This window comes from Papaver somniferum, chromosome 1 (genome assembly GCF_003573695.1).
Source record: "Papaver somniferum cultivar HN1 chromosome 1, ASM357369v1, whole genome shotgun sequence".
In the NCBI taxonomy this organism is placed as follows: Eukaryota; Viridiplantae; Streptophyta; class Magnoliopsida; order Ranunculales; family Papaveraceae; genus Papaver; species Papaver somniferum.
Window position 1 is genome coordinate 113,177,180 of NC_039358.1, and position 17,568 is coordinate 113,194,747.

The 17,568-nt window shown below is 35.8% G+C and overlaps 1 protein-coding gene across 1 annotated transcript; it reads right to left on the minus strand.

The window, feature by feature from the left end:
• Positions 1-14,709: 14,709 nt before the first annotated feature.
• On the minus strand, positions 14,710-17,113 carry LOC113332026 (serine/threonine-protein kinase ULK3-like). The gene is made up of 4 exons (XM_026578689.1): positions 16,915-17,113; positions 16,287-16,645; positions 15,953-16,210; positions 14,710-15,000 (listed from the first exon to the last, which is right to left on the minus strand). The coding sequence occupies exons 2-4, from the start codon at positions 16,545-16,547 to the stop codon at positions 14,962-14,964; spliced, it is 558 nt and encodes a 185-aa protein (XP_026434474.1). The 5' UTR covers positions 16,548-16,645; positions 16,915-17,113; the 3' UTR covers positions 14,710-14,961.
• Between the last annotated feature and the right edge of the window lie 455 nt (positions 17,114-17,568).

Genomic DNA, 17,568 nt, shown 5'->3' on the forward strand with positions numbered 1-17,568 from the left:
GGGAATCAATTGCGCGAAGTCCTGCTGGGATCCAAGAGGCTTAAGGAGCGCGACTGTAACTGAATCTCTGTGACGGTAGACTCGTGCCAACTACATTCCAGTCCGAAGTTATGATAGTAGGCCAGAGTATGTAGCGGCTTAATACAGTTTGGTTTTCAAATCTGGACTAGGTCCCGGGGTTTCCTCATTAACAAAATTTCTGGTCTCTGTGTTATTTCTTCTCTGCGTTATATTATTTATCTTTATAATTGAAATATCACAGGTTGTACGTAAAATCAATTCAAGTAGATAAGTCCATCGCAATTTTTGGATGCGACTTGATTGATTCTTGGATATTGATCTTTGGAATCGTCCAAGCACTCTCACGGTATAATCATGTTCACGGACTTGTCTCTGTTTACATTCTGATTGTGAGAGAAAGATATATAAGCTCTTCATATAATTCCTGATTGAGATTCATTAAGTTGAACTCTCAGAATTGTATTCGAGTTTAGTCCATACAGGTTTCCTAAGAAAAATTTGGTGCTATATTTTGGTACCCCCGCGTTTCAATTCCTTAGAATTCATATGATAAATTGTGTAATTTCTTCTCAAAATCGTTCTAAGTGTTAATCTTAGAGCATAGCTCGGTCGACCTCGCATGCGTTGCTATATCAAGCATGTTTGTCAATGTTAGTGATCAAAACTATGAGTCTTGATTTCTAGTCTACATAGCTAAGTCTCAGACTAGGTTAGAAAAGTGTAGTTGAGCTCAAGGACTTCATGGCGATTCATCATACAACGACGAAGATCTACTCAAGGAACCGTGGAACTTCATCAACAAAAAGGTATGTGGAGACTTGAACTTATCTATCACTCAAAATTCTATCTCTTCTATCTCCTACTTCTTATGAGACAAAAGTCGTATGCTATATAGACTGGATCATACACATTTGATATTTCGAGCCGAGTATATCTCTCCTATCTATATCTCGAAATCATGTGTTGGTAAAGCGTTTCACTTTGATCGGGTTTATCTTCACCTAATGACGAAAGTCATAATGTTTCAATCACTTTGAAAATCGCTTTGACGATAAATAGTGTAACAACTATATAACGTCCTTTAAGAATGTTTCAGTGGTTGGAGTGAGAGTTTAGGTCTATATAACCAATGATGGATATAAGCATTGTGTGGAAACACAAATGTGCATAAGTCCTATTCCTTAATCCGAAATTTGCGAACTTTGTTGATTGAGAGAAACCGGAGGAATTGGCTTTGCCAAGTCCGCGAACTCAGTTTGCGAACTCAGTCCGCGAACTGACGGATGTTCTCTTGCCGAGAATTTCTGCTGGATTTTCCAAAAACTCGTTTGCGTGTTTAGTCCGCGAACTGGCGGAAGTCTCCTTGCCGAGATTTTCTGCTGAGTTTGGAAAACTCTGTCGGTTGTCTTAAGTCCGCGAACTTGTTTGCGTACTTGAGTGGGTTATGATCTAAAGATGTGCTCTGAACATGAAACTTAAATTACTAAGGAATGCAGTATGCAAACCGTGGGTATAAAGTTCATGAGTCGATTCAATCGAATCGAATCATCTTTGTTTCAATTGTGTCTTTTATAGTTACATAAGATCTCATAGCAATTGAACAACTCTCTAACTAGTTCATTAGAGTCAATTGAACTAGTTATGGTGAATAAGAACAAGGTTAATATTAAATGCTCATATGGTTGACCTTTTGGGTTACTATGTTGAACCAACATACACGTACATGTTTGGGCACGGTTTTCACAAACCCAGTAAACGTATATCTCAAGTTTGTGTGACAAGCTAAGTTTTCGATCTAGCGGTTGAGAAATATTAGCTTGAATCTAAATCAGGTTTTCATCTAACGGTGAATATTGATTGCTTTGTAACTAAGGCAAAACCCTGATTTGGAGACTATATATAGGAGACATTTAGCATTGGGAAAAACTAATCCCCACACGTCTATGTGATACTAGTGCGCTTGCTAGAGTCGATTCTCCTCTAACCTTTGGTTTTCATCTCTAAAACCAGGTTAACGACTTAAAGACTTCATTGGGATTGTGAAGCCAGACCGATACTACTTTTATCGTAGTTGTGTGATCCGATCTTGCATCTTCTATCGTACGAGTACAATCTTATTGATTGGATTGAGATCGTGAGAGTTCTCCGATAGGAAAGATAAAGAAGTCACAAACATCTTCATCTCATTGTTTGTGATTCCTCGACGTCCTCTTGTGTATTCAAGTAAGACTGTTGAGAGGTGATTGATTAATCTAGGCTGTTCTTCGGGAATATAAGACCGGATTATCAATTGTTTCCTGTTCACCTTGATTTTATATCTTAAGACGGAACAAAAACCTAGGGTTTTTCTGTGGGAGACCGATTTATCCTTTGATAGACTTTTCTATGTGAGACAGATTTGTTTATTATCAAGTCTGCGATTTTGGGTTGCAGCAACTCTTGGTTGTGGGTGAGATCAGCTAAGGGAATCAAGTGCGCAGTATCTTGTTGGGATCAGAGGCGTAGGGAGTACAACTGTACCTTGAATTAGTGGGAGACCGATTGGGGTTCAACTATAGTCCAGTCCGAAGTTAACTTGGAGTAGGCTAGTGTCTGTAGCGGCTTAATACAGTGTGTATTCAATCTGGACTAGGTCCCGGGGTTTTTCTGCATTTGCGGTTTCCTCGTTAACAAAATTTCTGGTGTCTGTGTTATTTCATTTTCCGCATTATATTGTTTATCTTTATAATTGAAATAATACAGGTTGTGCGTTAAAGATCATCAATTGGAAATCCGACCTTTGGTTGTTGATTGATATTGATTGATCCTTGGACATTGGTCTTTGGTACCGTCCAAGTTATCTCTCTTTGATAAAGACTCGCAGATTTCCATTTGCTTGAGTAAACATCAAATCGAGAGATTGAGATATAAACTCTTTGATATATCTTTTTATTGATTGAGTGTAACTGTCTAGTTGCTTCTCATAAAAAGTATATTGGAGTTTGTCCATACATATTGCTAAGCGAAATATTGGGTGGTATTGTTATACCCCCGCTTTTTCATTTGGTATCAGAGCAGGCAAACACGTTAAAGACCTTATAAGTCTGTGTTTGTAGCGATCTGATTATGGACGAGTCTATCTCTAATAACGTACCAGTTCAGAAATTACCAGATGATTCTAAAAGCTTGGATTCACCTGAGAGAACTGTCACATCTAAGTCAATATCTAAACATTCTCTTGATGTAAAAACTGTTGATTGGGAAACTCTCCCAGTTGGATGAACTTTCTGATGAAGGTGATTCATATATTAATAGAGATGTTGATGAGGAAGTCTCAGAGTATGTTAAGTTTTTGGATTCATGGAAAATGAAGAAGATTACGACTTCTCATGTCTCACCTCTTCTGATTCCTCTCTGTCGAGAAAACAAGAAATTGAGAAGATGTTATGCAGGTTTTTATTTAGAATCGTTCTTGCGAATCGATCCTCAAGGATTCTAAGGAAAACATAAGTATGAAGTCACTTGAATGTGATAATCTTTATCAAAAGTACTTTTTTTGGAAGAGAAACTTGAAGAATCTGAAGCAAGGTTTAACTCTCAACAAATTAGTTTTGATGACAGAAAAAGTGCTTGTCTCGCTCGAGAAAAACGCCTTGAGGTTTGATTTAGCTGCTGCTCTTGATAAAATTAAGATGTTGGAAGATGACTTGAAAAAGTTCAGTACTAGTTCAAGCAAATTAACCACTATGCTAGGAGCAAGTAAAAATCATCGTGATACACGAGGATTGGGATATAAGGGAATAGATGCTCCAAGTATTAGCAAAGAGGTAAAATTTGTCAAGGCTAATGATTCTTTTCAAAAAAAGGTTTCCACTGATGGCAAAAGTGAACTACCTTCACCTGCAGTTAAGGTTCAAAAGAGCAAAGCTTATCAACCTCCAAAGACATCACACATGGATCGAGGTAAGAACATTCCTTATGTTTGCCACTATTGCGGAAATAAAGGTCACCTAGAAAGGAGATGTCGTTTCCGTATAAGGAATGGGAAACTTCATGATGTTCTTGTTTGGGCATCACAAGAAGTTGTGAAACCAAGATCATACGTTAAGACTGATCCTCTTAACGTTACAGGTTGTAATTGTCCAACCTTTAGGCAAGGGAATCAGTGGTATGATAAACCTAGATTTGCCTATAAACGTCATACGAATCCTTTTCACAATCATAATGGTTATCAAAAGGATAACTTCGTAAAGACGAATTTAAGATCCGATGCTCCCAACTGGAGAAAGACTAACTTGCAAAAGAATAGTCAATCCAATTCTCTTCCGAGAATTCTAGAAGAGAGTAATGGGAAGAAGGTTCCAATTGTTCCTAAACGCACTCAGAAGTGGATACCAAAGAAAGTCGATGATGTTTTGAGTGTGAAAAGGACTGATCTCCCAGAAAATTCCATGATTATGGAGAAGGCAATATCCATGATGTTGGAACTTAACAAGTTTTTTGGGAAAATGGAATTGGATGTGAAAGGTTCTAAAAGCGATCTCTTTCATGATAATCCAAAGGTCACTTGTGGTGAGAAAGACATTGTTCATCCCAACACAACTTGATTGTGTTGTAAGTGCATCCTCACCAAGGAATGCCCTGTTATGTATACGGTGAGGGAAGCATGAGAATTGGGGCACACAGATTATGTTCGGTAAGGCTTTAGAATTCAACTGGATTCATCTAAAAAGGTATGTCTATAAACTTGAGAAAGATTTGTGCTTTTATTTGCTTAGAGAACTTATAATGATTCACGTACCTTTCTTATCGTTCTTTTCTACCTAACTTGATCTGTGTTTAAGGTTCTTAAATGTTTAGGTTTGAAAATAATAGTTCGGGATGTTTGAACTTCTTGGTACACCTACCAGGTATGCATAACATCATTTAAAATCAAAATCCAGGGGTTTAGGTTCGCAAACCCGTATACATACTTGACGTCGATATTCGGTAAACTTGTTTTGGCCGTAACTTCTTCGTCCGAACTCAGATTGACCTCATTCTTTTTTGCACTCTCTCCCTCTTTGAATTCTCTTCAAAATGGAGATGAGAAACCTTGAATTTGGATGAGTTAAGATTGGTATTTGTCCCGTCTCTTGTTTTTGAGTATTTTGATCTGTTTCGTTGCACTTGCTCCACTTCTCTTGGAATTGGGCACTTGGATTCTTGGAGAACCACTCTTATAAGCTCATTTGTAGCTTTTACAAGAATGTTGTTGGTGAATCACAAAGAAAAAAGTTTAAGATGGGCAGTATTACGTATTACTATGAGATTCTTGAATGTGCACAATTATCTTGCGTGAACTATGATGCATGGTTTTTATTGACTTTGTATGTTCTTCTTTGTTAAGAAAATCTTTTATACGCCTTTGGTAGCTATTCTTGGTGTAAATCCGGGCGAAAAAGACTGATTCTACCCTCCAAGGACAAATCATCTTATATGTGCATTACGAGTTTGTCTTGATGCCTATGAAACTTCTTATGAGAATTTATTCTTGTTTTTGAGAAGGATTACTAGAATTTTGAATAGCCACTATTGTGATTACACATAGCTATGTCCAACGATTTTCATCTTCAATGTTTTAGATTTATTAATTTAAATTCTAAGAATATTTGGAGGATGATGTCATTGCAGTATTAATCTGTTTGATTTTGAAGTATTGCAATATGTTTATGGGATATGTATTGTTTGCGTCCGTGAACTTGAAGGTCCCATATGTTGTCAAAAGTAAATTCGTTCATAAATTGGTATTCGTATTGATGAAAGGACGAATGGATTTTTGACAAATACAAAAGTTATACCTATGCAGTCATTTATTTGATGGAAAATAGGGTAAAATACTTTGTGTGACAAGGATAAAGTCTATTATGTCGTTATGCAAATAGTGATGGAACAATAGAATAGATCCTTGTATGTATTCCACAGTAATGATCATCACTGATCCATATCTTATGTATTACTGTGAGGCTCCGTAATGTGTCTTATGTCGAGCACGATACAACTAAGTTGATTATTGTGATTAACTTTGTTGGTTGTTCTGTAAGGTACTTTATGTCGAGCATTTTTGAACTAAATTAATCATCTTGGTTGGTTATTTAGTTATTTGCTCTGAAAGTCTTCTTTTGTCGAGCAAAACAATTGACAATTAAATTGATTACTTCTGTGATTAGTTTGATTGTGTTTTCCAATTAGATTAATTATAGGTTCTCTTGTAATTAGTCTAGTTGAGTTTTCATATATTTCACAAGTCCTTGTGTTGAGTATATGAACGGCTATACTAATCATGTTCTATTGGTTAATGTAGTCGTATATTCCGTAAGGTTTTCCTTATGTTGAGTATGTGAACGATTAAGTTAGTCATCTCCGTATGATTACTTTAGTCGTAGCTTCGTAAGTTTACTTATGTTGAGCACAATCAATTAAATTGATCACTTTTGTGGTTTGCTTTAGTTGCGTATTCCAATTAAATTAATCATGGGTTTACTTGTGATTAATTTGATTGAGTTTTGGATATAAAAATCATTCCTATGGTTTTTAGTGTCCAATTAAAAATCCTTCTTTTCTTTCGAAATTAAGGTCGCTCTTGTTGTTCTTTCGGCAATGACACCAAATGGGGGAGAGTTCTTTTGAACTTGTGCTTAATGGTAATATCTTGTGGGGTGTGCGGCTGTGGAATTTTATAGGGGTTATCTTGTATCTTAAAACTCCTTGATGAATGCATTTAGCTTCGGCTTTATGATTGCATCTAAATTAAGTTGGTATGTATTTCTTCTTTTAGTCTATGAAACGTCTCTTCTCGGAAATTTCATTAGGAACCCGTTCTTGTACCTTTTGCCAATTTTATTGACAAAAAGGGGGAGAATTAATGTGTAGTCCTACTACATATACATATGGTTTTCGGATCATTGTGTAAGGGGGAGTGGTTTCCATGTGAGATGGAGTATTGACTAAGGGGGATTGATACATATCACCGTAGTATTATTGTTAAAGTCGTGATGCAATTGGACTTTGATGTTACATAACAATACTATGTCACTGTATAATGATGATCGAGAATCTCGATTTCTCTCATTGTTATAGCTACGGATCTTCAACAACGGTGATGCTAAACTTACAACCTTTGGGATCATTAGAGTACTTGGAAGGACGAAGATTTCAGGGAACATTGAAGATTAGACTATGGAATAGGAGCCACTAAAGTTTATCTTTTTTGTATTCCATATGTATTAATAGTTTTGTCACTAAAATTTACAAAGGGGGAGATTGTTAGAGCATAGCTCGGTCGACCTCGCATGCGTTTCTATATCAACCATGTTTGTCAATGTTAGTGATCAAAAATTTGAGTCTTGATTTCTAGTCTACATAGCTAAGTCTCGGACTAGGATAGAAAAGTGTAGTTGATCTCAAGGACTTCATGGCGATTCATCATACAACGACGAAAATCTACTCAAGGAACCGTGGAACTTCATCAACAAAAAGGTATGTGGAGACTTGAACTTATCTATCACTCAAAAGTCTATCTCTTCGATCTCCTACTTCTTATGAGATAAAAGTCGTATATATGCTATATAGACTGGATCATACACATTTGATATTTCGAGCCGAGTATATCTCGCCTATCTATATCTCGAAATCATGTTTTGGTAAAGCGTTTCGCTTTGATCGGGTTTATCTTCACCTAATGACGAAAGTCATAATGTTTCAATCACTTTGAAAATCGCTTTGACGATAAATAATGTAACAACTATATAACGTACTCTAAGAATGTTTCAGTGGTTGGAATGAGAGTTTAGGTCTATATAACCAATGATGGATATAAGCATTGTGTGGAAACACATATGTGCATAAGTCTTATTCCTTAATCCGAAGTCTGCGAACTTTGTTGATTGAGAGAAACCGGAGGAATTAGCTTTGCCAAGTCCGCGAACTCAGTTTGCGAACTCAGTCCGCGAACTGACGGAAGTTCTCTTACCGAGAATTTCTGCTGTATTTTCCAAAAACTCGTTTGTGTGTTTAGTCCGCGAACCTAGTCCGCGAACTGGCGGAAGTCTCCTTGCCGAGATTTTCTGCTGAGTTTGGAAAACTCTGCCGGTTGTCTTAAGTCCGCGAACTTGCTTGCGTACTTGAGTGGGTTATGATCTAAAGATGTGCTCTGAACATGAAACTTAAATTACTAAGGAAGGCAATATGCAAACCGTGGCTATAAAGTTCATGAGCTGATTCAATCGAATCGAATCATCTTTATTTAATTGTGTCTTGTGTAGTTACATAAGATCTCATAGAAATTGAACAACTCTCTAACTAGTTCATTTGAGTCAATTGAACTAGTTATGGTAAAGAAGAACAAGGTTAATATGAAATGCTCATATGGTTGACCTTTTGGGTTACTATGTTGAACCAACATACACGTACACGTTTGGACACGGTTTTTACAAACCTAGTAAACGTATATCTCAAGTGTGTATGACAAGCTAAGTTTTCGATCTAACTGTTGAGAAATATTAGCTTGAATCTAAATCAGGTTTTCATCTAACGGTGAATATTGATTGCTTTGTAACTAAGGAAAAACCCTGATTTGAAGACTATATATAGGAGACTTCTAGCATTGGGCGAAACTAATCCCCACACGTCTGTGTGATACTAGTGCGCTCTAGAGTCGATTCTCCTCTAACCTTTGGTTTTCTTCTCTAAAACCAGGTTAACGACTTAAATACTTCATTGTGATTGTGAAGCCAGACCGATACTACTTTTATCGTAGTTGTGTGATCTGATCTTGCATCTTCTATAGTACGAGTACAATCTTATTGATTGGCTTGATATCGTGAGAGTTCTCCGATAGGAAAGATAAAGAAGTCACAAACATCTTCGTCTCACTGTTTGTGATTCCTCGACGTCCTCTTGTGTATTCAAGTAAGATTGTTAAGAGGTGATTGATTAATCTAGGCTGTTCTTCGGAAATATAAGACCGGATTATAAATTGGTTCATGTTCACCTTGATTTCATATCTTAAGACGGAACAAAAACCTAGGGTTTTTCTGTGGGAGACAAATTTATCCTTTGATATATTTTTCTGTGTGAGACAGATTTGTTTATTATCAAGTCTGCGATTTTGGGTTGCAGCATCTCTTGGTTGTGGGTGAGATCAGCTAAGGGAATCAAGTGCACAGTATCCTGCTGGTATCAGTGGCGTAGGGAGTACAACTGTACCTTGAATTAGTGGGAGACTGATTGGGGTTCAACTATAGTCCAGTCCGAAGTTAGCTTGAAGTAGGCTAGTGTCTGTAGCGGCTTAATACAGTGTGTATTCAATCTGAACTAGGTCTCGGGGTTTTTCTGCATTTGTGGTTTCCTCGTTAACAAATTTCTGGTGTCTGTGTTATTTCATTTTCCGCATTATATTGTTTATCTTTATAATTGAAATAATACAGGTTGTGTGTTAAAGATCATCAATTGGAAATCCGAACTTTGGTTGTTGATTGATATTGATTGATCCTTGGACATTGGTCTTTGGTACCGTCCAAGTTATCTCTCTTTGATAAAGACTCGCAGATTTCCATTTGCTTGAGTAAAGATCAAATCGAGAGATTGAGATATAAACTCTTTGATATATCTTTTTATTGGTTGAGTCTAACTGTCTAGTTGATTCTTATAAAAAGTATATTGGAGTTTGTCCATACAAATTGCTAAGCGAAATATTGGGTGGTGTTGTTAGACCCCCGCTTTTTCAGTTAATACCAACATTATGATAAGATATGAACCTTTGCGCATATGTTTCTTAGCTTACTAAGTAATAATTCTCATGGGTCTTATTCTCGTCTCTTGCTTAGGAGTCAGAGGCCGGGAGAATTCAGTACTAAGAGCATAAGAATTGTTAATATCTACAGTGAGTCATTACATTTTGAACTCACTATTAGTGATGTGGTAGCACCAAGTCAATATATAACTTAAATAACAATGCAAAAAAAATAATTTTGACAACAACCATACCTACTGGTTGAATAGGTCGCATAACCGATTGATCATGGGACACATCTTTTTGGAGTGGAGCTCAACATTTATAGATGAAAATTGTAGTCCTCTAAGTACGAAAGAGACAGAGATAGGGTATCATACAAATACTTAGGACCATCACTCAATGTATAACACAATAGAGAGGAAGACAAGAGAGACATCAATTCATTTACTGGAACTCAAACTTTACTTCCCAGTAGATATGAATAAGATCAGGGGTATAGGTTCCAGCTTGCATTAATGAACTAGAACAACGCTAATTGCTTGCCGAAAGTCCTAGAACATTTGGTATCCAGAGTCTTAATGGGAATATTATCAAATTGTCATTTAAAAGACACAAACCCAATTTTGACAATACCATTTTCAAAGAGATCTCTGATAAAATCATATCTTATGTCAATGTGCTTTGTTCTTGAATGCTCAACATGATTCTCAGTAATTCGAATCACACTTGAGTTATCACAAAATATCTTCATAGTTCTAGTATTTATTCCATTATTAGTAAGCATTTGTTTCATCTAGAATAGTTGAGTACAACACGAACCTACAACAATCTATTGATAAGGATTTGATACATGTTGATAAGGATTGTGATTTTTGTTTCTTGTTATGCTAAGCAACAAGATTTAGCCTCACATGAAAAAAATCCTCATAATGTACTCTTTGTGTCTTCCATACATCCTGCCCAATATGCATCAGAAGAAGCAGTAAGTTTAGTGTTAGTATCAAAGGTGTAGAATATACCATAACCAATAGTATGTTTAACATATCATGTGATCCTTTTTACATCTACGAGATGAAACTCTTTAGGATCTGACTGAAATCTTGCGCAACAACCAATACTGAAATCAATATCAGGTCTTGTTATTATTAGATGTAATAGGCTTCCAATAATATACATGTAGAGTTTCTAATCTATTTTGACACGACTCTCGTCTCTCTGCAGTCCCCAGTTGTGGACATGGGAATAAGCTTTGGAGAGGATTTCTCAAAGCCAAATCTTTTGGTAAGATCCTTGGCATATTGTTCTTGAGAGATATAAATCACATCCTTATGTTGTTGAATTTGTATCCCCAAGAAGTATCTTAGTTCACCAACATTGTTCATTTCAAACTATTCGCCTAGAGAGATCTGGGAATTCTCCACCCAAGTTTCCTGGATGTCCATTCATTGATGATATCATCTACATAGATCTGAGCTATTAAGACATCCTTTCTGCTCCATTTGGTAAATAACGTTTTATCAGCTTCACCTCTTGAGAAACATTTTCTAAGAAGATAATTTGTTAGATTTTTATTCCAAGCTTGAGGTGCTTGTTTTAATACCTTATTGAGCTTAAATACATGATCGATATTTTCCGGACTTTCAAATCCTTTGGGTTGGGCAGCATACATCTCTTGCTTAAGACATCCATTTAACAATGCGGATTCACTTCCATTTGATATATCTTAATCTTGAGAAAACAAGCATGAGCTAATAACAAACTTATGGACTCAAGACGTACAACACGATCAAAGGTTTCATCAAAATCAATCTTTTTAATTTGTGAATAGCCTTGAGCGGCAAGTCTTGCTTTATTCTGAACCACCATTCCGAATTCATTTGACTTGTTCTTGAATATCCATTTGCTATCTACAATATTTACATTGGAAGGGAAAGGTACAAGGATCCAAACATCTTGTATATTGAATTAATTTAACTCATCATGAATATCATTAACCCAGACAGGGTCGGTTAGAGCTTCATCAATGTTCTTGGGATCAACTTGCGATAGACATGCTAGCATGCAAAGTTACACATATTTTGAAGCTGATCTCGCGTTTTAACAGTAGAGTCTGTTCCGTAATGATACTGTTTGTATCACGATTCCTTCGAACCCACAAATGTCGAGCAGTGGTATGTTCAATGGGAACACCCTTGTCAGGGATTTTCTCCCAGTCACTAGACACATCGAGATCAGTAACAGTTGGTACAATTTATATTTATGTTGGCGCTTCTTTGACTTTCTCTGTTGTCTCTATAGGAGGCAATTTAGCAGAAGAGTTGTTGTGATGAAAATTGCTCAAGTCATCAATAATAATATTTGATGATTCAATCATGACATTGGTTCTGAGATTGTATACTCGGAAACTACAACTATCAGAGGCATGCCCTAGGAAAGCTCCTTCGTCACTTTTGGAATCAAATTTCCCTTTTTGTTCTCAATCCTTGAGAATGTAGCACTTGCTTCCAAACATAAGGAGATAATTCAAGTTAGGTTTCTTACCATACCATAATTCATAAGGAGTATTCAAGGTACGTGACCGTAATTACCCGGTTGATCAGGTAACATGCTTTAAATATAGCTTCTCCTTAAAACTTTAAAGGTAAGTTTTTATTATGGATCATTATCCTGGTCATTTCTTGGATATTCCCGTTATTTCCTTCTGCAATCTCATTATCTTGTGGAGTTATAGGTAGAAAATATTGTTGAATAATACCCAGTGTGTCACAGAACTAAAAAAACCTTGGTATATTTGAATTATGTTTCACGACAGCTCCTGATTTTCTTTAGTTTGCGACCTTGTTCATTCTGGATTCTATTAACAATAATCCTAAATTTAATTATGGTATCATTCTTATGAGCTACGAACGCTACCCAAGTGAATCTGGTATAATCATCAACCATTACCAAAGTATATTTCTTCCCACCAACAGAAGTTTGTTGGACTGGGCTAAAGAGATACATATGATTTAAATCAAGAGGAGCTTTAATGGCAATGTCTTGTGACGACTTATGCGGAAATCTAGCTTGTTTACCTTTTTTACAAGCAACACAAATACCATCGACCTTGGCATTGATTTTGGGTACACCTCTGACAAGTTCTTTGCTAATGGTCTTGCCAAGAAGGCGATAATCGATGTAACCTCATCCGTATGTGTGTAGATTCCACTTTAGATAAATTACAACAAAGATTAAACTGAATATCAAAAAGATAACAGTTATTTTTGCCACAAATGCCATGAAAAATTACTTTTCCTGACTTATCCTAAATATCACATCCTTTAGAATTGAAGACAACTTTATGGCCTTTGTCACAAATTTGACTGACAGAAAGAAGATTAGTAGACACACCTTTGACGTAAACAACATCATAAATTGTAGGCACTCCAGGAAGCCCGATCGTTCCGTTTTTTCTAATATATCATTTCCATCTCCAATAGTTACAGGTTCTCCTTTAAAATCTTCCGAATTCACGAACCATGTCGGCTACATCCACTATTGAGAAACCACTGAAAGGATAAAGTGAACTTTGAAGCGAAAGCTCCCATATTGACATTATTTTTTCCTGTATTAGGATATCTTGTAGATTTTTTGTAAGTCTTTTAACGTTTGAAAGAAGTTTTTCGGCTCTTTTGTGAAGAAATTTAGAAAACTTAAACTTCTATCGAAAGAGCTTACATGTATGTAGGTAATGATTACAAGAACCACAAAACATACAAGAGCCAACAAAAGTGGCGGTTGCATCATCAGGTGCTTTCGATGGAATCTGAGTCACATCAGGATTTACAAAGCCAAGGCCTCGCTTATCTCCTGATCGTCGACAATTATTTAAACAAGAATCAAGAGATGGATGAAACAAATTCTTAGAGATATTGGATGATTCTTTTTAGGATTTCAAATCCTCAAGAGGTTTTGCTAAGGTAGCATTTGATTCAACTAACATGGCAACAGTTTCCTTGTTAACACGAATAGGATCATCCAATCCTTTTTGAAGACCCCTTTCTTTTTCAAATCCTTCTCGGAGATCAAAATTCTTGATATCTAGATCACAATGGATGCCATCAATTTTCCTTATGAATCGTTGTTTCTCATGACAAAGATTATCAATGAATTTATTCAGATCAAGACAAGTACAATGGTTTCTAGAACACACTAGGAATCTATAAAATGACATCCCCTATAGGAGTAACAATGACTTTATATTCGTCATGTCGGTGGTAACATCATAGTACACGAACCCGCTCTGATACCAATTGAACATGAAATGGTACCAAATACACCTCTAATCTTTTTGTTTGATAGGAGGAAGGTAGTCAATATCGGTTGTACATGCCGATATTACAGGTTTTTATCGGATATCGGACAATACCTATACGATATCGAAAATATTACCGATACTAAGATGGAACGATAAAAATGTTCGTATCGGCCAATACTGACCGATATATCGCTTTTACCTATACACTGATATTATCGGTTCCAGTATCATTTCTAATAAAGATGAAATCTATGAAAGGAAAATTAGGTATTTCAGTATCATCTGTAACAAAGATCTAGTAAACTAAACACGAACGAGTTAGGGCATTTTATTTGTTTCGGAAAACAAATTGATCCATAAATCGTTAATGGTGCGGCAAACTGATTGCCTTCTTTGTTTGAGAATTTTTCTGCAACCCTTAACTTGTTAGAGTGTCAGCATTAAGTTTTGATTGTGTATAGGCAATTTCTAGGAAAGGAAGTTAATGAGAATGTATGTTAACTGCCTCTTGTTTTGGAAGTTTAAGAAATGTTGACGTTTATTATTGTTTTTGACTATGATTTTTATAGATATTTGAAATTAATTTTAATAATGTATAGCCGATAAAAACTGATAAAATCTTTTGTATACGCGATATTAATTACTTTGATAGGAGTAAACTTGTGTAGTACTTTTAACACCACGATACATACACATCCACGATGCTTCAAAGAAAAAAAAAACCACAATTGTTATTTCTTAGAATTTAGAGAATTATGCAGCATTATCCCCATTGAATACAGGATAATAACATTCTTTTTCTTTTCTTTCTTTTTTACCATATTAGTGTCTTTGAAACTACAATCCCTCGGTCCATCAATGTGTTTACGCGGATGATAGTCTTTTTTCTTCAACCACTTGAGCTCGTGTTGGAATCATCCTTGCTAACCTGAAAGTTCCATTATCATATAGAATCGTTAAGGCATTAATTGCTAATTAGCAAATGTCAGAAGTGTAACAAAGTATAAGGACATGTAAGTATAACTCGAATTCTCGTAGCCAGTATTTCGAAAGAGGGTAGGCAATAAAAAAAATATGACATAGAAAAAAAAGACTGAATATTTAAAAATTCTGAAAAATTGCATTACAACAAGAGATCTAGCACCGATTTAGGACAATGCAGAGCACTAAATCTCTATAGATTTTTCAAAGTATCAGGTAATGGTGATATTCAAGCTTTATGTTCATAGCAGAAGGAAATACGGGAAGACAATAGCAAAAGCAGAAGGAAAAAGAGTGAGTCGTATTTGTTTTTTTCTTTTTTATATACCCTTTACATATTTGACTTGGGCTTTTCTAGGGTAGACAAAAACTCGTTTATATTTTTCTATGGGGTTGCTCTAGTAAGGAAATGGGGAAGGCAAGACAATTGCCTTTGCCGTGAGTTGCCTCCTCCCCTGCTCGTATACCCCCTCAGTTTCATAGAGACGGGGAGTTGTTTTCCTGTTATGGGATTGCTTGACAAGTAATATAATACTCCTTCTGTTTTTAAAAAAGAGATACTTTCACTTTTTCACTTTTCCAAAAATGGAGGGAATAAGTGATATATCTAACCTAATTTATATTCTTTTCAGTAAACATAAGAAGGATGTGAAAGAATAATTATATAAGCCATTTGTATAGTTCTTGAAGAGAATACAAGTGATATAATTAGGTGATAAGAAATTCAGACTATTATTTCACTAAATTCACATATTAAAAAAAATAAGATGCATATTCATTTGGGGTGAATTGAAAACTTCCACAAAAAATAAATAATCTCGATACTTGAATAAGTGAAAACTAATTTGACGCAGTATGATAGATTTCCTTAGTTTAGTTAGGTTGGGGGACGTAATTACCTGTGGGATCTCTTCAGTTGAAGGACTAGCTTTCTGGGCTTGAGGATTACCATAATCCAGAATAACACGCAACTCCTCAGCTCTCCTCAAATATTCACTAAATTTTTGTTGTACTGCTTCTCTAATCTTCAAATTCGGCTCATACTTCGAATAGGTCTTAAAATATTCCAAGGCATTCATATACAATGGAAAAGCTTTGGCATAATTCATTTCATTATCTTCTTTAACAGCTCGTTTAACATAATCGATAGCATGCTTCTGATAACACATTAAAGAAAGAAAGTTGAAACTTAAAATTCATATGTAAACGATTAAAGGTTTGGGAAGTACGTACCACAGGGTCTTGGATTATATGAGGTTGCGGTCGAGGATCATCGAGAACAGCACGTATCTCTTCAGCTCTCTTTAGATATTCAGCAAACTTCTGAGATATTTCTTCTTTAATCTTAGGATCTCTCTCATATTTCAAATGGGTCTTAAAATACTCTAAAGCATTCATGTACAATGGAAAAGCCTTGGCGTAGTTCCCTTCATTATCTTCTTTGACAGCTTGTTTCACGTATTCTATGGCTTGTTCTTTGAAATTACTATACATCTTCTTAATTTTAATCTTTTATCTTCTTTATTTAACAGCTTGTTGCAATCAGTATGAGAGCTGAGATGGCCTTTTGAGTACTGAATATTAATTAATTGCTGTTGATCAAAAAGTTTAAATAACACTGAGTATTGGTTTTGCGCGTTGGTTTTAAAATTGAAGAATGTCAATGGTATAGCATATCGATCAAGCAGTATTTAATGAGACATATGAATCATGGCTGTGGTACTTCGTGCGACTTGTCTTATCCAAGTTAAATCAAGCCTGACGAATGTTTAACCAAACTAATAAACGAACTATATATATTATAGAATTCACGAATTATACTCAAACTTAGGGGTGAGATTCAGTATCAAGGATAGCATACCTTCTATTGCTTAGTGATTGACCGTGATAATTAGTTACAGATCGTCTTCAAGTTCATCTGGAATCCTTTTCGTTCGTTTTCCTCCTTATCCCTCGGGTTTTCGGTCACGATGTATATATATCTGTCGGAGATTGAAATAAGAGGAAGAAGAGAAATTCTAATACAATACGAGAACAAAGAAGAAGTCATCAAGGATTCCTCGATGGCTCTGGAAATGTATATTAGACGTACTAGATTTGTGCCCGTGTTACACATTGGGCATATTTAACTTGGTGTGCACGGGAGTGGCGAAGTATTTTCGATTTGTTGTGCGCGTGGCTTCGCCCCCCGTGGTGATGCTTTTGATTTGGTGTGCGCGGGTCCCGTCCCGTGATGATGTATTATTGATTTAACGTGGCGGGGCAAATGCATAAAATAAGTGTAGAATATGTGCATATTTTATTTATTTTTCTTTTTATCTTCGCAGAAACTATGTGTGAAATATGTAGATTTTTTTTTAATATTAATTTGGAAAAACAAGTCCCAGTATGGTAGGTACTCGAGTTCCAATATGAATTTGGACTTTCATAAAATTTCAAACACGGTAAATTAGGTTTCCATTTGAGTTTGTAAATTTTTAAACCAATCATACGTTGCCAAGTGTCCTTACCTAAA

Excerpts from the sequence above, each read along its gene's own strand:
- LOC113332026 (XM_026578689.1), bottom strand. The coding sequence starts at position 16,547 with ATGTATAGTAATTTCAAAGAACAAGCCATAGAATACGTGAAACAAGCT. Across the intron at positions 16,211-16,286 it reads ATATAATCCAAGACCCTGTG|AAGCATGCTATCGATTATGT; the intron begins GTACGTACTTCC and ends ATGTGTTATCAG. Across the intron at positions 15,001-15,952 it reads CAACTGAAGAGATCCCACAG|GTTAGCAAGGATGATTCCAA; the intron begins GTAATTACGTCC and ends TGGAACTTTCAG.